General features: G+C 38.8%; 3 protein-coding genes and 1 long non-coding RNA gene across 6 annotated transcripts; 1 reads left to right on the top strand and 3 right to left on the bottom strand.

Annotated features, from left to right (window-relative positions):
* Positions 1 to 3000: 3000 nt before the first annotated feature.
* LOC120002375 (probable serine/threonine-protein kinase At1g54610) lies at positions 3001 to 11221 on the bottom strand. Its single transcript, XM_038851115.1, has 7 exons — positions 10430 to 11221; positions 9949 to 10233; positions 9537 to 9851; positions 8441 to 8668; positions 5234 to 5334; positions 4744 to 4858; positions 3001 to 3858 (listed from the first exon to the last, which is right to left on the bottom strand). Exons 1-7 carry the CDS (start codon positions 10787 to 10789, stop codon positions 3580 to 3582), a joined length of 1683 nt encoding a protein of 560 aa, XP_038707043.1. The 5' UTR covers positions 10790 to 11221; the 3' UTR covers positions 3001 to 3579.
* A 903-nt stretch (positions 11222 to 12124) lies between these two features.
* Positions 12125 to 17236, bottom strand: LOC119999578 (E3 ubiquitin-protein ligase MIEL1-like). Its single transcript, XM_038847238.1, has 11 exons — positions 16725 to 17236; positions 16501 to 16588; positions 15015 to 15071; positions 14884 to 14916; positions 14709 to 14786; positions 14483 to 14526; positions 14354 to 14394; positions 13309 to 13391; positions 13138 to 13229; positions 12962 to 13031; positions 12125 to 12829 (listed from the first exon to the last, which is right to left on the bottom strand). The coding sequence occupies exons 1-11, from the start codon at positions 17141 to 17143 to the stop codon at positions 12776 to 12778; spliced, it is 1059 nt and encodes a 352-aa protein (XP_038703166.1). The 5' UTR covers positions 17144 to 17236; the 3' UTR covers positions 12125 to 12775.
* On the top strand, positions 13398 to 13946 carry LOC119999603. The gene is made up of 2 exons (XR_005468484.1): positions 13398 to 13696; positions 13891 to 13946. It is a non-coding gene; the product is annotated as an uncharacterized LOC119999603 (long non-coding RNA).
* Positions 17237 to 17886: 650 nt separating the features above from the next.
* Positions 17887 to 22119, bottom strand: LOC119999585 (lipase-like). 3 transcript variants are annotated; one of them, XM_038847257.1, is made up of 11 exons: positions 21966 to 22119; positions 21712 to 21781; positions 21171 to 21250; positions 20314 to 20379; positions 20161 to 20208; positions 19968 to 20035; positions 19482 to 19554; positions 19242 to 19403; positions 18904 to 19098; positions 18507 to 18595; positions 17887 to 18348 (listed from the first exon to the last, which is right to left on the bottom strand). In XM_038847257.1, the coding sequence occupies exons 2-11, from the start codon at positions 21776 to 21778 to the stop codon at positions 18159 to 18161; spliced, it is 1038 nt and encodes a 345-aa protein (XP_038703185.1). In that variant the 5' UTR covers positions 21779 to 21781; positions 21966 to 22119; the 3' UTR covers positions 17887 to 18158. The 3 variants fall into 3 exon arrangements, with proteins under 3 accessions (XP_038703185.1, XP_038703179.1, XP_038703190.1); XM_038847251.1 differs by having other exon boundaries at positions 21971 to 22115; XM_038847262.1 differs by lacking the exon at positions 21171 to 21250 and having other exon boundaries at positions 21971 to 22052.
* Between the last annotated feature and the right edge of the window lie 1714 nt (positions 22120 to 23833).

Genomic DNA, 23833 nt, shown 5'->3' with positions numbered 1-23833 from the left:
CATAGCTTAGTTGACGTGGAAAGTGAAGGGGCCAACTCATGCCAACGACGATTGGCTATCATTTATTCAAAGATTTCAATCATGGGATTTGGATTGGCCTGACACGTGGCACGAGCACAATGGCAAATGCTGACTCACTTCCGAGGCAGCCCTGCCTCATTGGTGTTTGGTATCTTTCTCACTCAAATCTGTTGTTCTGGCATTTTTTATTGCTGACCACAACCTCCTTTCCTAGTATATGATAATATGATTGATTGGAGAGAGAGAGGGAGGGAGGGAGTGCAATGACAAATAAAAATAATTATTATACTATTTTATAGTAGATGATTATGTGATGTGAATGACATCGTTGGCTTGGATTGCTTCTTACATTTTTGTTTTTGACAGAAAGGTACACATCACGAGAATAAAAAGATAAATATGAAGCAAAATACAACCCTCAATGGGGAATTTCTTAAATACACAATAAATAAAGAGCGTAAACCTCCTAAATTCTTAATTTAGGGGTGAAAATTCTAGGAAGGTAACTAGGAGGGCTTAGGGTTGGCGGGGTGCGTGTGGATCAAAATGGCTTTGACGATCAAGTTAGATGAGTTTATGGGTACTCTTTTAATGAGATCTATGTCCCTTTTTTGAGTTTTTTTGGTTACCATTGAAGGAGAAAAGTTACTTATAGTATCAGTTGTGTAAGGAAGGTGATGTGGATCTTCCATATTCAATCAATCTTGCCCATCGAGGGGATGGTGTGTTCCTCAATCTCAGTTGGAGATATGGTGATAAAAAAATACGTGTCAAGTTTCAAACGTTAAACTTGAAATAAGATTTGAAGATATGCCTGAAATGGTGTCGATATCAATGACAAGATTGGTGAGGGCCTCGAGCCCATTTGGAGACGTGTCACAATGATGATTATAGAGACCATTTGTTGTAAGGCGATCGATCGGGCAGACATATTTTTTTGAGGGCTTGTCGAGTGTTTGAGAGAAATTACATGTATTCTCTAGAAGAGAAAATCTAGTTGAGTGGACGATACTTGAAATGACTTGACGGTAAGGCGGTGGACTGTCAAAGATTCATTGTCTTGGGCAAAGGTTTGATGATAGTGAAGATTTGGATGAGATCTCGAGTTGACATGTCTGCATAGGGAGACGAGACTAGTTCATGGGCCACGTGCCGGTGTGTGGGTAATGAGTCTTTGGGGACAAATGTTGTGACTAACCACGTTAGGCCAAGGCGTGCTCGGCCAAGAAGACGTAGTCGAATTTTTGCCACTATAGCTGCAATAGTTGACCACTTGACAGTAGATGAAGGGGTCTCTTATTCAATATATTTGATTGAGCATGCTTTTGAATATGAGACCACTTTATTTGGGTCATAAATGTTGTGCTTATGAAAAGTTATTCAATACAAAAATGATAAAATATATATTTGTCCTCAATTATACCGTTAATTTTATTTTTATCCTTAATTTTTTTTTGTTCTTAATATCGTCGCTAAACTATTCAAATGTACCATGTTCATCCCTCAAATGATTTCGACATAAAAAAAATCATACATAATATCCCAATTGGCGTAATTTTTACACCTATCATCCTCAAATGATTTCGACATAAAAAAAATCATACGTAATATCCCAATTGTCGTAATTTTTACACCTATCATTCTACTTGGTTTATATTTTACACCTAACATCTCACAAAATCTTCTCAAACTATTTTGTTGTATAATTTAAACTCTAAAAGTGTTAGACATTAATAGTTTGAGGATAAGATCGTTCACGTTTGTTAAAGTTAGCCAATTAGGATTGCTTCGATATGTCAAATAGAAGTCACGTTGGATTTTTCCGACTACTCTCTCACTTGAAGGATGAAATAGATAACTTTCAACAGTCAAAGGACGAAGTTAAGAGTAAAAAAAGTTTACGGACAAAAGTGAAACTAGGGATATAGTTAAGGGACCAAATGTTTCATTTTGCCATACAAAAATTGACTTACGAGTGGGGGGACACTTTTTTATGACATTCACAAGAAATACCAAAAACGAGTGACAAGAAAATTAGCCACCAACAGCACAAGACGTAGAAGCTGCGAAGCCCACATGTAAAAAATCAGGGATAACTATTCTAAAACTCAATATACACTACTCCTTGCGATCCCCAAAATATGACCCTACTTAACCTCCAATTAATGTTAAATACTTATACATGTATGTTTGTAATCAATGATTATTTCAATACCATATAGATTAGGATTGAAGGTAAAATGAGGAGCTTATTTTGGATGGAGTTTCAATACTCCAAGCGAAAGAGAGCGGGACCACTTACCAAGACGATATGATATGAAACCTCCTGATCCAGACCATGGAGCAGGACCAGCAGGTTCACCGCCAGGTCCCAGAGGAACCCAACAGATCAACAAGACCATGGCCCAGGTCCGGGTTCTCCAGTGCCGAGTGGTCTCGTTTTATTTTTAGGAGCTCAACCCAGCAATACTTATCAGTTCTCCATTCGTCTCCTCCAAGTAAGAGTAGAGTGCATGAGATATTGACGATATTGGGTTCTGGATTTTGTGAAGGTGGTCGGCCACTTAAAAAAAGTGATCCGCATTTTAGGTAAATCGGCATAGGAAAATTCATATATATATATATATATAACAAGAATGAAAGGAAAGAAAGAAATTGACATTTTAAAAAACTACTCAGGGTGAATTAAGTTTAGATTAGTTAAGTGTTTGAGAAGAATGAGATTATCCAGACAGACAAACGTGGAAACCAAAAAAAATAATCTGGACTCATTTCACAAGAGGCTGAACCTCTCCCTTGACACAATAATGTTAGCACCAGATTTCACTTACAAGCGTTGAAAGAGTCTACAATGACAATGTCAGAAAGCATCAGCCATTCTTACTGTGAACTGTAATCACATCTACTGAATTCATGTTTACATGAAGAAAATAATGAAACAACACTTGCGCTACGACCAACGGAGGCCAGAAGAACGTGTGAGAGCAGGCGATGTCTAAACTTCAATAAAGCAACATATACAGCCATGAATTTGAAATACAAAGTATTTTCAATCATGCACGACTAACACCAGCGTTTATATCAAATTTGACATAAAACAATAACACTTTCTATGTGTATGGGTAAGGAAAGCTTGCCATGTGAAATTAAAATTAAACACAAGGCAAAGACACTTCATGACATTACATGTTTGGAATATGTAGGTGGCCTTAAAGGCAAAAATGAGAAGAATCAGTGAAAAAACATGTGAAACATATTTATTGAATTTTTTTCCATTAATGTAGATATAGTTTTCCAACACGGCGAACATATACAACACTAGGGAAGCTTTCTCACAATTGACAAAAGACAAAAAAGAAAAGAAAAGAAAGAAAGAATTAAGGGATCGCAAAATTGACTTACAATGATATTTTACCTTTTTACCTCTCCGTGCAATTTAACTGGTTTTTCCCGGGTATGATTCCCCGAAGACAGGAGCAATAGCTTGCAGCCTCTACAAGAATCTCATCAAATACCAGAAAGTATAACAGTTCATTATCTTCAACTAGTGCAGAATTTTCATCCCTGTGAGTCCTTTGAAGACCTTGAATGAGTATGCCTATCACCTGCAGTGTGCTTCTTTTTCCTTGGAGCACCCACCAAAGGACCTGACCAAGTTTGAATAGGTGCCTTAGCATATGCAAAGTTTGTGGAGCTGAAAGGGACGTCAGGGGGATCAAAAACCGGATCAATGTGATGTGAAGAACCCAGAGGGTAGCCAATAGCTCCATCCTGGTGCGGTGGAGGGAATTTCTCACTTTTGCTCTTCGCATTTGCATGTGTTATTAAACGCCGCCTCTGTTAGAGAGAGGAGAGGAGGGAAGGACAAATGGGCATTAAAAGAAGTCACTCAAAGATAATCAATCAGAAGTCTTGCCCCCAGCTCAAGATGTAAAATTAAACAACCAGCCCTACTACCAATACTAACAAAAATCATAAGGTTCATCAGAAAGCATTTTCCAACTCAGATCTCGCATTTGCAATATCATATAAAGGGAGAGGGAGGGAGGCATCATCAATGTACAAATTTACTGCTCAAGTTCTACATCTGTCCCAGTGTCCCTAGCAAATATTTTGTCCTAAAAAGGAAACAAAAATAAGACTCGTCAAACTTTAACCTGAAGAAGTACAGAAGATATGGATCATTGCTGTCATAATTAGTGTCACTTGATCTTCAAGTCATAACATTAACAAAAGTTGGTTCATTCATCCTCGTAGAGGCCCCCTCGTACATTTCAGGTATATTTTGTGTTCTATCACCCATTCTTTTGGTCATAACTCAATGACGCCCACATTGGTATGTTAATCGGCAGGCTTCATGCCTTCATCTATGTCTAGAGCATCTCGATGCTTATATGAGTGTGCAAGTGTAAAATGTTATTTTTCTCAAACAGGTGGCCATTGCAGTATACTGGTTACAAAAGAAACAGCTGTAAGTGAACCATGCTAAAAGTAAACGTCGGCTAATCCAGGCAGAATCATGCCAAAATATTGGAAGTTAATTTATTCCTTTATTTGAGAGAAACTAAGAAAATAGCAGACATGTTACTCAAAAGAGAGAGAGATATTGCTCACAAACTATTCAAATGAATTAAAATATGAGTTTCAGCAAGTTTTCCGTGTCAGCTTAAACAAACATGAGAAAAAAGGAGAGGGTAAAACAAAGAGGCTTATCTGACATACATCAAGATTGGCCTGAAGCTCTGCGTTGGCCTCCGGAGCAGGAATTGCCCTTATAGGTCTCTCACGACGGGTTTTCTTTATGCCATCTGGATTAGCCCTCCCAGCAGCTCTCAACCTAAAGGCATCATAGCTTGTTTCAGGTTACATCGAGAGGAGGGGGTGGGGGGAGGGAGATACAATACTCTTAAGAGATGCAGAAATTTATTATCCTTTGCGAAGAAGGGGAAAATAAGCTCAAAGTACGAATCTGATCACCATTAAAAGGCCAATTAAGTCAAAAAAAATTAAAACTGGAACAAATTTGGCTCAGAAAGGACAGAGAGAAGAATCGCATTCTCTGTGACAAAATTTTTTTGCACCTTATGATTAGACAAATTGTTGTCTTAGTAACTGCACAAATAAGGTTTAAACCACCCTTCTGGAAAAAGATTAACCAACATCTAAATTAATCACAAGAAATTTGAAACAGAGGATATTTGCATTTAACCACCTTCTTGCTTCTTCATCCCTTAATTTAGCATCCATCTCCTTGCTAGGGGGGTATTTTGGAAGACTAGAAGGCTCACAAGCATAAGGCTTGGTTGTAAAAAACTGCAAACAGAACAACAGCCAATCACAATGGTCAATCACATTTTCACTTAAAATCAAAATTCAAATTATTAAGTTTATTCACCTAATTGATCTACCTACCACGACTTCAGAGAAACTGCTCAATATTTCATGAAATGTTCAGATCTCCAAGAAAATGAAACAGCAAAGCATCTCGATCTTTTTCACCAATCCAACTTATGAATTATATTTTATTTCATTGCCTAACCAGTCAAGTTAAAGCAATCTCAATCTTCACTTGATTACCATAGAGAAGACCCAACAAATTCACAATGTTGTTGCAATGTGATAGGATTGTCCCACATCGAAAGATGTGGGAGCTAAGATGTTGTTTATAGGGGGAGGTATGGGTCTCCCTTAGTACCCAAGGTTTTTTAGTATGGGCTAGGAGGCCTTGGGTACAGCCGGCCCATATGGGTGGGTGTCGGTTGGGCCTTGGGTGCTGAGCGTGTATGGGCACGACTCTATCAATGGTATCGGAGCATGATCCTGTTGTACCTTCAACTTGGGACCGTGCCTGCGGAGTGGCCGGCCATGGTGCTCGACCAACGGGGGTGCGCCTGCCGGAGTGATCGGCCATGGTGCTCGACCAACGTGGGCGTTGGTCTTGAAGGGGAGGGTATTGATAGGATTGTCCCACATCGAAAGATGTGGGAGCTAAGATGTTGTTTATAGGGGGAGGTATGGGCCTCCCTTAGTACCCAAGGTTTTTTAGTATGGGCTAGGAGGCCTTGGGTACAGCCGGCCCATATGGGTGGGTGTCGGTTGGGCCTTGGGTGCTGAGCGTGTATGGGCACGACTCTATCAATCAATTAGCCTTGGTCGACGCGTGGTCTTCTAATCTCAAACACAAATCGATGATTGAGAATTGAAATAAAGAGAGTGGATCATCCGATTGTTAGCTAGCCTTTCTATCATCACCTTTATCTATCTTTTTCTTCTGGTCCGCGAGGCACCTAGCCCCTCTTAAACTAGGTTTTAAGCAAGCAGACCTGTCTTTCGGGTTTCCTTCCGAACACCGTCTTCATCTTTCCCCAATCGTGCTTCCGTTTCCCGGTCTTCCAGCTGAATAAGTTGGTTCGCCTTCCCTTCATTTCGAAGGACTGGTTGCCTTCCAAATCAATACCCCATGAATATGTCCCCCTACGTCCTCTTTTCTCGTGAGCTAGGGTAAAGGTTCAAAGCTAAGTCAAGAAGAAGGTTTAAGAATCCTACTAGCTCCTCTGGATCTTCTGGCTTTCTGCTCTTGTTAGCTAGGAGAAAAGTCCTAGCTCCGTTTTTTCCAGTCTGGCAGGTTATTGAAAGAGCTCAATACCACTGCAATAGCTCTTCTTCCTAAAATCCCAAATCCAGAGTTGTTGAAGGACTTCCGCCCTATTTATTGTTGTAATACTGTTTATAAATGCATAGCCAAGATTTTGGCTAACCGGTTGAAAGTGGTTCTCCCTAACCTTGTAGGCCCCCAGCAAACTGCCTTTATCCAAGGCAGAAGGATAGGAGATAATGTTTTTTTGGTGCAGGATCTTTTGAGAAATTACCATCGGAATACTGCCCGATGCACACTGAAAGTGGATCTCATGAAAGCTTACGATACGGTGAGATGGGATTTCATCCGAGGGGTTCTCAAGGCCAGTGGCTTTCCTGAAGCTTTTGTTCAGTGGATCATGGAATGTGTCACTACTACCAGTTTCTCTATCTCCATCAATGGGGGGCTGAAGGGTTTCTTCCAGGGAGGTAGGCTCTATCTCCCTCATTAAGGAGTATATTAACACCTTCCAGGACCGGAGAAGGTCAAACTCTGGGCGGGCTGCCGGGTTTCGCCTACGCTACGGTTTCACATTTTTTGTTCAACCGAAGTTAAGGAGTTCCAGAGCACGAGGGAATGGGCTTTCATTCCCGGGACCGCCTCGTCTATGTACTCTAGCCCCCCCCGATTGCTTGAAAATGCGCGCGCGATACGAGAAAGGGACCCTGGAATCCGCCCCTTAGCTATGGTATAACGTTCCAGAGTCATGCAGAAGATCCACTAACCGTTTTAACATTACTAAAATATTATTGGAATAATGTAGAGTACAAAAACGAAAGATTCGAGTCACCTGGAGAGCTAGGGAGATATTCAAAAAGGCCGTAGCAAGGAGACTTTAACAGACCAGTTAGAGCCACTTTCATAAGAAGAGCTAGAGTCGTGCCCATACACGCTCAGCACCCAAGGCCCAACCGACACCCACCCATATGGGCCGGCTGTACCCAAGGCCTCCTAGCCCATACTAAAAAACCTTGGGTACTAAGGGAGGCCCATACCTCCCCCTATAAACAACATCTTAGCTCCCACATCTTTCGATGTGGGACAATCCTATCAATACCCTCCCCTTCAAGACCAACGCCCACGTTGGTCGAGCACCATGGCCGATCACTCCGGCAGGCGCACCCCCGTTGGTCGAGCACCATGGCCGGCCACTCCGCAGGCACGGTCCCAAGTTGAAGGTACAACAGGATCACGCTCCGATACCATTGATAGAGTCGTGCCCATACACGCTCAGCACCCAAGGCCCAACCGACACCCACCCGTATTGGCCGGCTGTACCCAAGGCCTCCTAGCCCATACTAAAAAACCTTGGGTACTAAGGGAGGCCCATACCTCCCCCTATAAACAACATCTTAGCTCCCACATCTTTCGATGTGGGACAATCCTATCACAATGATACAGTTTTCATAATAACACTTCCTCAAGAAAATCAACCAGCAAAATCCCGATACCATACAACTAGAAAATTTAATGAATCTTCTAAATTTGCATACACATCAAAAACAGTTGCCTAAAAGAGGATTTGCAGCACCAATACAGTGGATCAAAATCTTTTTAAATCCATGACATCAAGGTCATGGTAATGGAGTTCAATCACTATACCAAGTGGTGATCCCCTTTTCATTACCAAATATCATCAAATAATATAGTCACTATATATTTCATGTATAAAGCACTTCCGAATTATAATACAGAAAACAAGGCATGTTGAAATCGATATTTCCGGAAGCAAATGATTAATGAAGTTAAAACAAAAAAGAGTATCGGAACATGAAAGCTCACTTCGCTCCTCAGAGCAGCAGTTGCAGTTCCTCGTTCTGCTGGGTCAATTGCAAGAAGGGTTTCAATTAGTGGCAATGATGATGGCGGGAAATCTTTAAAAGTTTCTGCTATACATCTCTTATATGATTGCTGGGGCTTAAATATGGTTGCATGCGGCAATTTTGACTTTTTCCAATACTCATCAGAAGGTGATCCACATAATTTAAATATCTTGTGGAGTTGCTCCACCTGAATGACACAAAAAAGACAACATTAGCAAGCATAGGAAAGTTTACATGTGGAATAATGTATTTTGACTTTTATTTAAAGACATGCCAGCCATCATATGAGAATACCAATAATTGCAATAAACAATGGTTTTGGTCCCTTTCTCATGAGGCCAAACAAGTAGCATAAGCATAAACAATAACATGGGGAAACCGATCATGTAATCCACAAAATATCTGCATACCAAGGTCAAATTCGTAGGCGTTCTTGTGCCAACACTAGGGCATGGCCAAGAGAAAACTCAGCACCAGTTTTTTTAGCAAGCCCCGACCTCAAGGTCATGATGGCGGGGTTTCAACTACTCATACTAAGTGGTGATCCCCAGCATCACTTTATAAGACACCACTAAAGATTTGAAGTTTTCTGACATATATAAGTGAGAAAAATTAAGTATTGCTTACCCGAGAAATGAAATAAACTAACATAGGTTTACTAGAGTAAGAATAAAAACTGTCTGCTATCAAAGTAAAGCAACAAAAAGAAATCACCCCAACGCCAAATGAAATGTAGCAAACCAGAGGGTTATTATTTTGTCTCCTTTTTTGATTTCTCGTGCTTTTGGTGTTATGCTTGCTTCTGTTTGCTTGACCAAGGTGGTTGCATACTTCTTGCACAAAAAATCACGGTTAACAAGCTTTTCTACTTTTACAGTGGCATTTCATTTACAAAACTGAGTTTAATCTTCTCTTCATTAAATAGGTAACAAAATTTATATAAATGGTGTAAGCTAGAACACAGTAAATAGTGCACATAAATCCAGCAAAAGCATCTAGGGTGAAGGAACAGTACAATTGCAGATCATCTGAATAAGTCAAACAATAGAAGTTACCTCTGTTCGACCAGGCATGATAGCTTTTCCAGCCAATAGCTCAGCCAGTATACAACCAGCACTCCAAAGGTCCACACCAATGCCATAATCAGTGGCACCAAGAAGAAGCTCTGGGGGTCGATACCATAGGGTGACCACTCTACTAGTCATTGGCTGCTTGTGATTAGGATCAAAAAAAGATGCCAATCCAAAATCAGCTATCTTAAGAACACCATTATCAATAAGAAGATTTGACCCCTTAATGTCACGATGCAGCACATGGCGGTTGTGACAGTGTTCAAGCCCAGATAAGAGCTGATGCATGTAACATTTGACCTGCCGTTTCCACATATACATACATAAAAATTTACCTAAAGTCAGCACAGTCAATTAACCCAAAAGAAGCTAGCTAGCAAAACAAGAATTTCAATACCTGAGGCTCGGTGAACTTAATTCCTGGGCTCGCAGCAAGTCCAGCCAGATCATGCTCCATGTATTCAAATACAAGGTACAAGCTACATGACATCCTTGAAGTCACTAAACCTTCCAATTTGACAACATTGAGATGATCCAAACGCCGCAGAATCAAAATCTCCCTAGCCATGAACTTGACACTCTCAGGCTCTAAATTGTCAAACCGAACCTTCTTCAGTGCAACAATTTTCCCGGTCAACGAATCCCTAGCTTTGTACACATTACTGTATGTACCTTGCCCAATCTAATCACAATAAACCCAAACAATCAACTAAAAAAGTTATCCTCCATGCTGGGATAAGGTAGTAGTAAAAGTTACTAAATCTACACCGACTTCTAAATCTGGAATGCCATGAGTCTCTAAAGCTAAAAGCCATAATCAAACAAATCCAACTGAACAGCAAAAACCCTCACATCAAAAAAGCGTCAATCATTCTTACCTTATCCAGCTTCTCAAAGGTGTCAGCCCGGCGGGGGGTCCATCCATTGATGGCTTCTCCAGCGACGGCGGAGAGCCACGAAGGCCAGCCAGCGGCAACCTGTTCACCATGAACGTGCTTTGGAGGGTTGCTAAGCCTCGGATTTGGCCTCGAAGACCGCCTTCTCTCTCCCCTGGACCGCACATTTCTCTCATCCACCACCGCCGCCTCCTCCTCCTTCTCACTCTCCCTCCGATTTCCTCCATTCCTCACCTCACCACTATCAGTATCCGCTTTCTTACCAACTCTAACAACCACATCTGACTCCTCCTGCCTCACTACCGGCTTCGCCGATACCTGTCTCCCAAAGACGCACCCCATCGGTCACTCCTCATCTCGACATTTTCAACAAAAGTAGTAACAAACACAGCATACGCTAACAATGGCGGTTCCTTCTTCGGGACCGTAAAATGCAGGAAAGTTAAAGAAAAAGGAACGATTGGCGTAATTAGAGAAAGAGTGTATTTGTTTGCTAATTGAGAAGGAGAGTGACCTAGCTTTTCAGAGACGAAAGGAAAGAAAGCAGTGTGTAATGATTTGAGGTTGGCCACACCACTGAACAAAATTAAACTAAAAAGGGAAAAAAAATCTCCAACAAACACATACACAATTACACAAATGCAAAACAAGAAAAACAGTGAAATAATTACTGATTTTTTCTTTTTTAAATTTTCTAGTTGATTGGATGCAGAGAAAATGGGAGTGTTTGGTGGAAGGAAAAAAGAAAGTGGGGATCTATTTATTTCTCGTTGCATGTGTTTCTCTCTCTAGTCTTTGTTGTATTGTTTGACTGCACAGAATAATTGATGAGAGAGAAAATAGAGGCGTTCACAAAGGCAAGGCTTCGGTTTGCCATACGTACAAATGTGATTGGTTGTCGAGGTCAAAAACTTTGACCGATAAAACATTTGGCAATTCAAGAAATCACAAAATCTTTTATTTAAGGCTTAAAATATATGAGGATGAGCGCATTGAGCATAATGTCGGAAATTCGGGTGCAAATATAAATTTTTGTCTGATTTAAAACAAGGTTTGAGTCCAAACATATAAAAATTTTGTTCGGTTTATTTCTCCAGATCCTTACCCAGATTAGATTATTATCCAATTTACTTTTACATCAATCTACGTTTAGTCAATTAAGTACGTCCGAAATTCAATCTAGGTTAGGGTCCGGATATATAAATATTTCATAAACATTTACTATTGTCCCACCTGTAAACAATTTTTTGCCATCCCTAACCACAACCACAATTCGTCACCCATCTCTCAAAAAAAAAATTAAATGTGGAATTTACTCAGCTGTCCCTTGACTGATAAATCCCGGATCACATGGACCGAGTAAGAGTTTATCACATGGACCGAGTAAGAGTTTATTTCGTAAATTGTGATAATTGTAACGCAACTTCTCCGAAGCTCAGAATGCACAGCATTGTTGCCTCCATGGCGACGTCTATTCAAGTCTCCACATCTTCCACCATTTGGGTGTGTGTCTCTATTTTCCGTCTTTTATGGTTTCCTATTTGATTTGTTGATTAATTTGTTGCTTTACTGTAATGTAATGGGTGTGGGATGGATGAAGGAGCGGAGGTCGGGTCTTCTGGCTTGAATGATCTGCTAATTGTCGTTGTGTTGGCTCTTGCATTCTAAAACAACTAATTTCAGGCAACCAATAGCCTTGTTTAGCCCCATACTCCTATGGATTAATACCATAAATAGACTCCAAATACAGCATAACATCTTCAAGGGAAACCCTGTTACCAGAATTTCTGTACACATTGTAATGTTACATCAGACCCAGAGTGGTCAAGTTTTGGCTCCAAATCCATCCATAAATTGGAGCAAGAATACAATTCAGAAAAACTCTAAGATGATTGAATCTTGCAATAAAAATCCGCCTTGTATTATACACACTGGGTGCGACAGCGACGCTGCAATGCATGCGTCTACAAGGCCGGACATTGCCCCTTGTCATTGAGGAAGAACTGGTGGTGCAATTGAGCGGGTATTGTATGATTTGCAGTGGCTGCAGTTCTGCCCAATTATGTGGAAGTAAAGTTCAGTGGTATCGTTGCAGTCATTACACAGTATCCAGACCTGCAATCATTTCTCGCTGTTTAGATTGTCTTCTCAAGAACTAAAGAACAGCTCAGAACCATTGAGAATAATTCTTATGAACATACTATCAGGTTATTAGCCGGTTTATTAACTGTGTGACCTGAATATGATGCAGAATCTTATCACAGTTTAGAAAGTTTCCATTTTGGTTCATATATAACACTTGATACTTAATAGACTTTTGATGAAGTGTTATTTCAAAAGAAGGAATAGGGCAGCTTCCTCAGGCATGACAGTTTCTTCTATCTGTAACCACAAATAAATAACAATTCAGAGAGATATATATCAACCGACAAGGGAATTTCTAAAACGAGATATTGAAAGTATTGACCCTTCAACTAATCTCTATTCCAGTCAGCATAAGTTCAATAAGCCTACCTCCTCATCTATTCTCTTCCAGGTTTTAGACATATCAATCACCGACTTGGAGCAGATCGGACAACAGAATCTGGATGATGATACATACCAATGTCAAGTCATGAAACAAGGGAGACCTTTTTGATATGTACAAAAGATTTTTAAAAAAGGCCAAATAACAACTCGTGGTTGCTTACTTGTCACGCTTCATCATTTCATGGCAACATTCAGAATGCATTGTGTGCCCACATTTCATTACAGTTGTATCTTTCAGCGAGTCAAACATATACTACAGAAACACAAAAGTTATTGGACGGTATCAAGTTACTCATCTTCCAGGCATTATTAGAGCACTCCACAACACCTACCTCGTAACATATAGGGCAGTGATGTCGCATGGAGTTCTCAACACACTGATGATTATCACGCAGACTGATTGAATAGCAAGTACCTGAGCAATTGTAAACATCAGCACTATACGAGATTATCTCCCATAAAAATAGAACCATTTAATTCCTTTGACACTCAATAAAATAACACCAGCATGAACTAAGCACAACTATTGGCCGTTGCCTCTCAAATGTCATAAGGAGAGATACTTTAGGGATTCTCATAATCATTGCCTGAGTCAACTTTCCCATCCCCCATCAAATCTAATCGGGCATATCCTTCAAGAGATTAACCGATATGCATATTCTAGTAACACAGTCTTGGTTGATTTCCGATAGGAGAGTTGACGCAGAACACAGTTTAGGGGTTATGTTGGAACCCACACAGAAAGTCTCACATTGGAAAAAATAGAAGGAAAGTGTGTGGTTTATAAGGCATGAGGAGGTTCAACTCATAGGCTTAAGCTTTTGAGTTAGATGAGTTTTCCTCTATTGCCAAGTAAACCTACATGTGTTAGGCCCATGTAACATGGGCTCACCCCCGATCCAAAATTCTAACAGGTTATTTCACTTATTTGGGAGTTTATAGAGACCATTCTAGTTAAGATTTTTTTTAATTTTTTTTTTTTTTTGAATTAGTTTATTCCTGGGTTAATTGTCGTTAACATTTTCAAAAAAAATTTGCAGCTTCGGAGTCAGCTATACGAAAGTAGTTAAAATCCATCACATGAATTCTTTTGGGTTTGAGATAGAAAGTGTCTTGACAGAATTCTCTAAACAGATAACAAGTCCAGAGTAAGATATCTCAAAAGATTCAGTGATTGAACCGTAAAGGTTTCATAGAAATTCCCCACAAATCCCCTCACCAAGCACATGCACTGATGCACACGATAGCACATTTGCAGACACGCACACACACGGAATAAAAGGAAAAGATCTAGGTCGTGTAGCCAACAGTAAGATCTTCACAGGGTTCATAAGAATAACTTCAACAACAAAAGCAATGCAGAGATGAACTTCATACCACACTTCTTGCAGTGAAAATAGTTCTCACGGCCACCGACTCTGATACACATAAGAGCAAAAGATCATGAATTTGCGGACAATAGGCCATATACAAAGACAGAGAACAAGTCAATTATGTCTCACTAACCTGCAGATCCCACAATCATCACAATGAAATTGCCCTTTCTCAGTCTGCAGAACAAGATAATAAATGGTTAAAGACTAATGAAAAAAAAAAATCACAAGCCAGCTGCAAAAGCTCAACCTAGATCTTCCCAAGTTGCAAGATTTTTAATCAATGACTAATTCCAAAATGCAAAAAATAGGTAGGTGCTCTCGAACCCCAGTGTATCAAGTTGAAAAAGTATTATTACATCATCGTCGTAGAATTTGCAGATCTCACAGAAGTATTCGCCCATATTGACGCCACAATTCGTGCAAACTCGGCCTATCTGGAATAAAAGCTAAAGGAATTGAGATTCTAAAGGAATCACTAATCCAGCAACATATATATGCAAATAAGAAATCACAATTCAGAAGGATACATACGGGCTGCTCGGTGTCACAAACTGAACATATGACCTGCAACATCAATTCAATCCAAAACAGTTTATATTCCTTACCAACAAGTACACAAGTGCGAGTATTTTAGGGGGAAAAACAGTGGACAAACCCCATACTTGTTTAACATCACATCGATCTATCTCGTGCCGATCATAGAGGTTCTTCAGCATGCCCTAGTTAATCAAAATCATCAAAGCATGGTATAAAACACCCAGATAAGGTTAGGGTTCATTTATGGATGTGTTCTGCTAAGCAACAAAGAGGAGCCAGGAAATGATGCAAAGCATGCTCTGGATAAGAATCAAAACGGGTTTAGTTCATATAAGTCACTGAAAGATACCACCGTTTGCAATTAGGTCACGCAAAGATAAAAATTTCAATTTAGGTCATTCAATGTTTTAATTTTAAGCAATTAAATCACTCCGGTCTAAATCCGACCAATTTCTTAACGGAATTTGCTTACATGTCAATTAGGTAACACATGTCAAATATTTTCGATGATGTGGCCAATCCATGTCATTTTTATTTTTAAAAATAAAATTTAATGGCCATTTTTTTACGGCCACGTCACCATCTCCATCTCCCATGATTGCACCAGCAACAATATCAAGATCTGCAAATCCTTCTCTCAAACAACCATTAATGGTCTCCCAATTTTGGCTCTCAGTTTCAAGGAATAGAAACTCCGTATTCCATTCTCCGGTGATGAACCTCTCACAATCGCCTCAATCACAGAAAAAAAAAACCAGAACTTCTAGATCTGGACCATTCGTGGCAGATGATTCTTCGTGGCAGATCTGGACCATGGTCATGTGGAAAGGGGAGGTGGAGGAGGGGTGGCGGCGGTGGGGAGGGAAACATGAATTCAAAGCAGACTCTGATTAGGAGGGTTGGTCGACAAAATGTTGCTTCTTTGTTCCTCTTTCGCTCTTCAAATTTTGAAAACCCATACCCTTCCTTGATTCTTCTTCATTCTTTGCCTCTTCTGGTAGAGAGATAATTGTTGGATTTTCATCAAATAAATGTGACTTAAACATGTATTTCGATTTGTAGGGTTTGTAGGTGGTGGAGGTGGAGAGGAGGGTAGAGATGGAGTGGGGGTGGCGGCTGGGAGGGGTTGATGAGAGAGGATAAATTTTTATTTTTGTTTTGAAACTTTTAATTTTGTTTTTTGTTGATATATTTCACGTTTCATTTTTATTTTAATTTTGAATTCCATATCATTTTTTAATTCCACATGGCATTTTTTATTTTATTTTATATCATATTTCAATAAATTTGTGACATGTCAGCAAATTCCGGCGACTAATTGATCGGAATTGGACCATAATGACTTAATTGCTTAAAATTGGAACATTAAGTGACTCAATTTGAAAATTTTTTCTTTTAATGACCTAATTGCAAACCGAGATATCTTTCAGTGACCTAATTGCAAACCGAGATATCTTTCAGTGACCTATTTGCACTTAACCCGAATCAAAACAAACAGAAAAAGAATCTAACCCCCAACCAATTAAATGGTGAATTTACACATATTTATAGCAAACAAACAAAAAAATATATATTAGAACAATAGAATGTGTTCCTATATGTATTGATTACCGCAGCCTCGTTGTGACAATGGCGGCAAGGAAAGACCTCGTTGCAGCAGGGAGCTCGAATCCTACATCTTCTCCGATAATGGTCGCACCTAGCACAACACAAATGGGAAAACACAAAGAGTACGAATAACTCAGAAACCCGTATCAACCCTTCAACAAATTATGAAACAAAAGTGGAAAATTGAAATGAAAAGCCGAAGATGAATAGAAAGAGGAAGTGCGTACCCGTAGCCCATCTTCCCAAAAGCAGGGCGTTCATTGGCGGGGCCTTCCATGACTCTCGGGAAAATAATATTACAGAGAAATGAAAGGCCAGCCAAGGATGCACAAGAGAAAGTATCCCGATTGGGGAAGATGGGTTTTTCTTTACAAAATCCTAAAAGACGAAAGAAAGTATTCAAAGGCACCACCTCTAGCTTTAGCTTTAGCTTTAATTTCATCCATTGTTGTGTATTTGTTAACAGATTATTAAATGTCAAGGAAATACGGGGAGCCCACAAAGCGGAGGAAGCGAGGGAGATGGGATAAGGTGGGTGGCAGTGACTGGTGACTTGTCGAGGAAGGGACAGGAGCCGCAATCTTGGGCGAATAGAAATACTCAAATATAGACAGGGATGGGAAGTCCGTTGCGGCGTCGTGGGCATTTTTACAAACAGTTGCGGGGCATAACTGATTTCCAATATCTACGACTTGGGAGGGCGAGGGGAATGCAGATTTTGGCATACTTATTTCACTGACAACTTTTGGCACCCGCCCTTGACCCAAACAACATTCAAAGTTAAGTCAGATCCATTGAAATTCATAGCTTATTCTCACCATCTTTCCAGATCCAGCAATAATCACTAAAACATAAATTTGATTTGGTTGCCAACCTGACTTGTATTCATGGTTCATGAACCCTTTTGCTTAACCAATATAAATATTTTATCCTGATAAAAGAAACTAACATAAATATTTGAAGGCGTATCTTTTGGTCGATGCCATCCGAGTTTGGAGAATTCTATAAGTTCTCCTTTCTTGCTCATTAAATATTCTTTTGGGAAGTAACATTTGGAGTTCTGTGCCCTCAATAAACTCAAAAGTGGCTCCTGAGATAGTACAAACTTGAACTTGCATAGTTGCATTGGGCATGTAAAAGCCCCGGATACTCGAATCGCTCAACTTTCCCCAAGTACCTAATAAGTCTCAAGCTGTTGATGTGGATAGTTTAATTTGAGTCTTCCGATGGAATGATTTATCCCCAGCCAACTCGGGTGCTCCTGAATGGTTAATCCTTATAGATCTGTATGGGTATATTTTCCACCCCTATACATGAACGATCCATGTAATGATCAAAAGATGTAAAGCTATGAAGCAAATATGTTAAGACACTTAAATGGGAACTGCATTAAAGAAAAAAGGCAATCATATGGGAACTGCTCTTAACTTAATGGTGTCAGATTATCATATTAACAAGGGTGACAATGTGAACAATTCAATGGATATATACATATATTCATCCACAAACCCACCCCATCAATAATACACAAAGCACTTTTGGTTGGACTCCAAACAATACAGAAAGGAAAACTTGTGCGGGGAGCATATCTCCGTCTTACCTCGCAGAATGAGAAAACAGTAACAGCTTCAGCGGAGATTTAAACATCGTTGCCTTACGTCTCAATGTGTATTCAATCTCAGGACAGGAGCAGCAGGATTCCTGGACAATATAAAGTTTCCTTGAATATCTGTTTTGCGATAATCTTCTACACGTGGATCCGTCATAATTCCACATGATCTCCATGTCTCACACTTTAACTCAACACCATAGTAAACTAAATGGTCTGAAATGCTGTTCCCAGTCACTGACCTGCAGAAAAATGTCAAGTTGGAAGTCAATAGCACCTTTTACTACTGCTTGTCTATTACCATTCTCCAAATGTCAATGTGTCTTGTACTAAATTTAATCAATGACTTCTGGCTAATCTGATTCTCCATTAATTTCCCCTGGGGGTAATGAAGGATTACCTGCTACAGGTTGGATCTTCACCAGAATTGTCGCAGACCTTCTCCACTCTATAAACCAGACTTCCCCATCCAATTTCATACAACCACACCTGTATTTAAGGTCATGGCTTACCCAGTCAGCGAGTTTAACAAAAAGAAACTTCCAAAAACCATAATAATATGCAATAATCATGCCTGATGAAGCCACAAAAATAGGCATTTTTTCTTACAGGTCCAGACTTCAGATTAGATTTCAGATAATTTTACCACATAGAGCTACACGCAAGGCATGGTACCAGTTGATTCCGGAATTTCCATGAAAAATAAAAGATCAAATGGCTTTTTGCTTTTATTTCTTTTGACGTTACGGCTTCAAATGCATAGTTGCAGATATCTTACCAAGGAAATAGAATAATACCTCTCTTGGGAAGTGGTGGTATGTTTTCTGAGGGAAATAGGAATAGTATGGAGGCAAATGAGGCACGATGTCATGTTCATTTGTGACCCGAATAGTATTAGGCACGAGTTGGCTATAGTATGATGCAAAAGCTGCATTTCCTACACGAGGCTGTCCAAATGTCACTACTTGCACATTCTGAGCTTCATGATTGACCTGGATATAAAGAGAAATTCCTTCAACACATATTAGACCCCAAAAAAAAAACAGGCTCAGTTTCAAAATAAACTAACATAAATAAAACTGTGAAGCAATAAAACAAATATGTATTCATGTGCAAGAATAGCACAGGTAATTACAGACAGATCAAGACCACAAAATGCAGCCATAGCCCCTCCCATAGAATGCCCTGTAACCATGATGTCAAGGTCTCCATAGATCTCCTTTGCTTCTTTTATAGCAGTAAGAATTCCAGGGCGAATGGTTGTATTGTGATAAGCAGAAAAAAATCCATGGTGCACCTGAAACAATGCGAACTTGAAATTAATCTAGACAAAATCAATCGACACATTCCAAGAAACTTTATCCACAAAACGCACCATTGCATCAGGCATGCCGGGGTAATTCAGATCAAGCTGTTTCCAGTATAGGTCTTCGATCCAGTTCTGTAAACTACAAACATCCAGACATATAAAAGACGATAATCACTGTACATGTTAAATCTAGAGGATAACATCAAATCATTGAACAACCACAGCCAATAATGACGCAGCATTTAGCATGAACAAAAAGGAATATACAAGAACAATTGAGTGTGTCAATAACTTGTATGCATACCAAAGAGTATCAAATTTTCTGCATATGTGCAGTAATAATGAAAAAATTTTTTGCCTATGAACCATAGTACTTGGGAAAAATATATAGACGGTTCTTTTTCTTTCTTTCCCCCCTTTTTACTGCCTTTTATGTTTCTCATGCCAAGTATGCCCGCACAACTCAAATCATTCACTCAACAATCTAATCAGAAAAACTGTTCAACAAAAAAAAAATACTCAAATAGTCAGCAACTACTAAAATCCCAATACCTGTGTTCCTGAGTGCCTCTAAGAGCAACAATGATAGCTTTGAGATCCTTCGCAACTCCAACATATCCCTATGAATAAATGGTCATCATAACGTAACATATTTGGAATGGGAAATTATAAGCAAAGTTTACAAGAATAAGATGAAGATATATTCATTCAGTTACTTAACATTAAGCACACTACAAGCATTCACCTGTAAGCAGTGCTGGACATCAACAATCAGCTCAATAACTTCAAATCCCTGCTCGCATTGATCATAAAAAGATACACATATTAGGCACGCACAATTTCTGAACAGGATCCTACATAAGATGTGATAAAAAGATGATGTCACATTGCCACGTACCTTAGTCAAACCATCACATCTTGAGCAAGTCCATGAAAATAGTTCTGTTAAATCTGACATGTACACCTGCAATCACATAACTTGTTTCAGTCATCAATTAAACATTGTCATCATAATCATTATCATTAAAGCCTTAATACCAAACAATCGGAGGACTGAAACATAAATCCATGTGAGAAATTAATTGGAATCTACTAGGAGAAGCTATGCTCTTCACTAATATAATGCTCTCTCCATCGTATTGTCTCATACAAAAATTGTAAAGTTGCAATGAGAACAAACAAAAACCTAGCAAATGGTGCAGGTTGATTTGTGTTTCTTGCTTAATAACCTCAGATTGTTCTCTTAAAACAAAAGTAATGACCTGATTGGACATGGTCTCCAGGAGAAACCTTGGCAGGCTGGCAGTAACTTTCTCATATGGCACGTTATATAGGATAAACACTCGATCCACATAAAGATTGAGATCATAACTCCTTAAAGACACATTTGCAGACCAGAAATGAGGATATATTAGAAAAATTAATAGATGGATCCTAACATGAGATCTAGCCCTAAAACTAAATCTATTAGCTTTTTTCTCTGTATATGAAATATTTAAAAAAATGATAAAAACTAAATCATTTTTAAATAATAAAAACTAAATCATGCCCGTATTCATTTGCATAAACATGAAGAGGCCCATAAATTGAAATTTTGTGCTGTGCATGACAGAATTTACAACATCGTCAAATCTAATAGTTCTTAAGTATTACAAAAGAAAGGGGCGTAAACCAGAAGTCATTGTTTCATTCTTTTAAATAAATAAAACGAAGTTTTTGGACTCTTATTTGAGACTAATTATGTATCAGACTTACCGCAGAAGCATATTCCACCAATGTTTTTACAAGAGTGTGGTTATAAACAGTGTGTTTATCGTTATGCTTCAACTGGAGTTCTGCGGCAGATAAGAGAACGTCATTAACATGCATGCCACAGTTCCTCCATACTAAGAACATCCAATCATATAGTACTATTCTTTTTCAACAAAAGCCACTTAACAGTGAACAGATAAACCAATACAATGGTTAATACATAAATTAAACAAATTTCTCCACTATACATTCATCAGTCTCACAGGCTTACAGATAGGCTAACATAACTCACCCCTCTGCTCATGTGCAACCAGCGCGATGTGGGTGAGAGTTTACAACAGGTTTTCTTGGTTAGGACAGTAATCACGTAGCTAATAGTTTTATAAAATGAGAAACAAATCCAGTCTCCAAACAATATCTCTACGTATGATTGATATGACTTTCTTCTTCCAAACAATTGACCAAATCAAGCTAATTTCAACTACCCATAAATCCATTATAAGAGAATTCCAAGGAAAATACGATGCTTAAATCTCTTCCAAACCTCTCCCACATGAGGACGCAAATAGGCATACAATCACTGCCAAGATTAACCATCTTCTTTGCCCCATTATCTGCCATAACAAGCAAACAATCAATCAACACTCATCAAAATTAAGAGATAATAATAATCGCGTTCCCTAAGTGCTGATTAAACCCAGAAATCACTAATAATCAAGTAATTAATATCAAAATTAGGTTTTCTATTTCCTGTTCACCTAAAATTGAGGCAATACAAAATAAGAGAAAAGAACAAACCTAACCTAGAAGAAACGCTAAGCCTGAAAATCCCGACGTCCGCCGTCCGATCAGATTGTTCCGTTTCCAGCGACCCCCTTCGAGTCTTATCCCACAAGAGAGCTCCGCTTATTGAATAGTTGTTGATTGACCAAACTAAAAAGAGAGGGAAATAATAGAGAAACGGAAACGGAAACCGACACGGAATTTCCTTGTTTCGCTTGATTGACTATGTTGCCCTCACCTTTATCGTTGTTTGCCAAATATGAATTTCGTTTTAAGGCGGCGGTGTTTCCGTGTTTGGGTCTGTCGTGTGAGGGGTGTTTTGGTGAATTTACTTTTATAATGGGCTCGTCCCGTTTTGTTCCGTGGAATATCCGTTTCTTCCCCTTTTCGTCTTCTTCACTTGTTTGATTTGACCGCCTTTGATTGTGTGCATGAGATATCCACGTGACTTCCATCTCGTGTGACTTGCTCGTGATAACGGTCAAAACGACACATCAGCATGTCGATTACCCTAATTCAATGAAGTGTACCCGATTGATCGTTATAAAACTTTCGAGAATTTTGGGTTACTCAATTGCCACGTTTGATTTTTCAGTGACCAACAAGTCAATTAACCTGTGGTAAAAATATGCTTACTTGTGTTGTTTGTGAAAAATCATGCGTAATTGAAAATAAACGTGGCCTAAAATTACATAAAGGAAGCCAGTTTGAGAGCCAACCAAAGTCCATATCTTATGCTTGGCCCAACAAAAACAAGCCGATGACATTGTTGTGGCACCCTATTCCTCCATGGGATGGGTGGGGCTTTAATTCCAAACTCAAATTCTCCCCCAAAATTATAATCTTTTAAAATGACATATTATAATTTAGGGGTTAGAAATTAGTGTTCAGAGTTTAGGACTTACCAAAAAAAAGTTTAGGGTTTGTGATTTAAGATTTAGAGCTTAATTTTTAGTGTTTAGAGTTTATGGTTTATAATTTTTTTTTCCAAAATATACCATAATCTAAAATTATGAACACCAAAATAATCAATCAAGTATTTTAATTTATGATTTAACATTGTTATGGGGGAGAAATAGAGCCCCCTACCCCTTCCTCCATGGCTCAATAAAAATATAAACCATCCATCCATGCACCCAACAAACCTACACCATTGCAATTGTTTTAACCCTCGTGTTAGGTCAATAGGCCGCGCTCAATATGAGTTATTTTCCTAGTAATTTGTTATTCTAATTGGGTTAGATTCATTCCATCAATTTGTATTTATGGTTGTTTTCCTTTAGTTTTTTGACGAAAATGTAAATTTTTATCAAAGAAATGTAAATGGGCATCAAGGAAGAAAAATACCCTAATACAATCATCCGGTGATATCCTTCCCCTCAAATAATTTTACCTTGTGGAAAAATGAAGAAATAAAAAAAACAGTAATATTAAATCGATATTGTTTTAGTCATGAATATTTATTTTCATTTTAATTTTAACAACAATGTTATATCACAATATTATAAATTTAAATAAAACGGACTCAAAACTCTAACAAGGAATTTAATTTATCGTTATGGTGTAATCCACTTTCCACACCACGAAATAAATACCGTATTAAAAAAATACCATATTCAAATTAAGAATTCAAAATAATATATTTCACCGATTTTGGACGCAGACATTTGCCACACAATATGTGCAAATATACGAATAACGGTTACTTTTAATTATTATTATATTCTTAACATTTTATGAAATTAATAGTCTCACCGAATAGATAAACCAAGTAATTGAATTGAAAACAAACATCCAAATTAACGTACACAATGTCATATCATACACGCAAATATACAAATAACGGTTATTTTTAACTGCTATTTTATTCTTAACTTGTATGG

Source organism: Tripterygium wilfordii, chromosome 1, assembly GCF_013401445.1.
Source record: "Tripterygium wilfordii isolate XIE 37 chromosome 1, ASM1340144v1, whole genome shotgun sequence".
Taxonomy (NCBI): Eukaryota; Viridiplantae; Streptophyta; class Magnoliopsida; order Celastrales; family Celastraceae; genus Tripterygium; species Tripterygium wilfordii.
Note: the sequence above shows the minus strand (reverse complement) of the source record. Positions and strands in the feature narration are given on the sequence as shown.

Excerpts from the sequence above, each read along its gene's own strand:
- LOC120002375 (XM_038851115.1), bottom strand. The coding sequence starts at position 10,789 with ATGGGGTGCGTCTTTGGGAGACAGGTATCGGCGAAGCCGGTAGTGAGG. Across the intron at positions 9,852-9,948 it reads TTAAGTTCACCGAGCCTCAG|GTCAAATGTTACATGCATCA; the intron begins GTATTGAAATTC and ends TGGAAACGGCAG. Across the intron at positions 5,335-8,440 it reads CTGCTGCTCTGAGGAGCGAA|TTTTTTACAACCAAGCCTTA; the intron begins GTGAGCTTTCAT and ends TTCTGTTTGCAG.
- LOC119999578 (XM_038847238.1), bottom strand. The coding sequence starts at position 17,143 with ATGCCCACGACGCCGCAACGGACTTCCCATCCCTGTCTATATTTGAGT. Across the intron at positions 14,917-15,014 it reads ATCGATGTGATGTTAAACAA|GTCATATGTTCAGTTTGTGA; the intron begins GTATGGGGTTTG and ends TTGATGTTGCAG. Across the intron at positions 13,230-13,308 it reads ACTGCCCTATATGTTACGAG|TATATGTTTGACTCGCTGAA; the intron begins GTAGGTGTTGTG and ends GTGTTTCTGTAG.
- LOC119999585 (XM_038847257.1), bottom strand. The coding sequence starts at position 21,778 with ATGGGGCAAAGAAGATGGTTAATCTTGGCAGTGATTGTATGCCTATTT. Across the intron at positions 20,380-21,170 it reads TGGTGGAATATGCTTCTGCG|GTGTACATGTCAGATTTAAC; the intron begins GTAAGTCTGATA and ends ATGTGATTGCAG. Across the intron at positions 20,036-20,160 it reads ATGTCCAGCACTGCTTACAG|GGATATGTTGGAGTTGCGAA; the intron begins GTGAATGCTTGT and ends ATTTATTCATAG.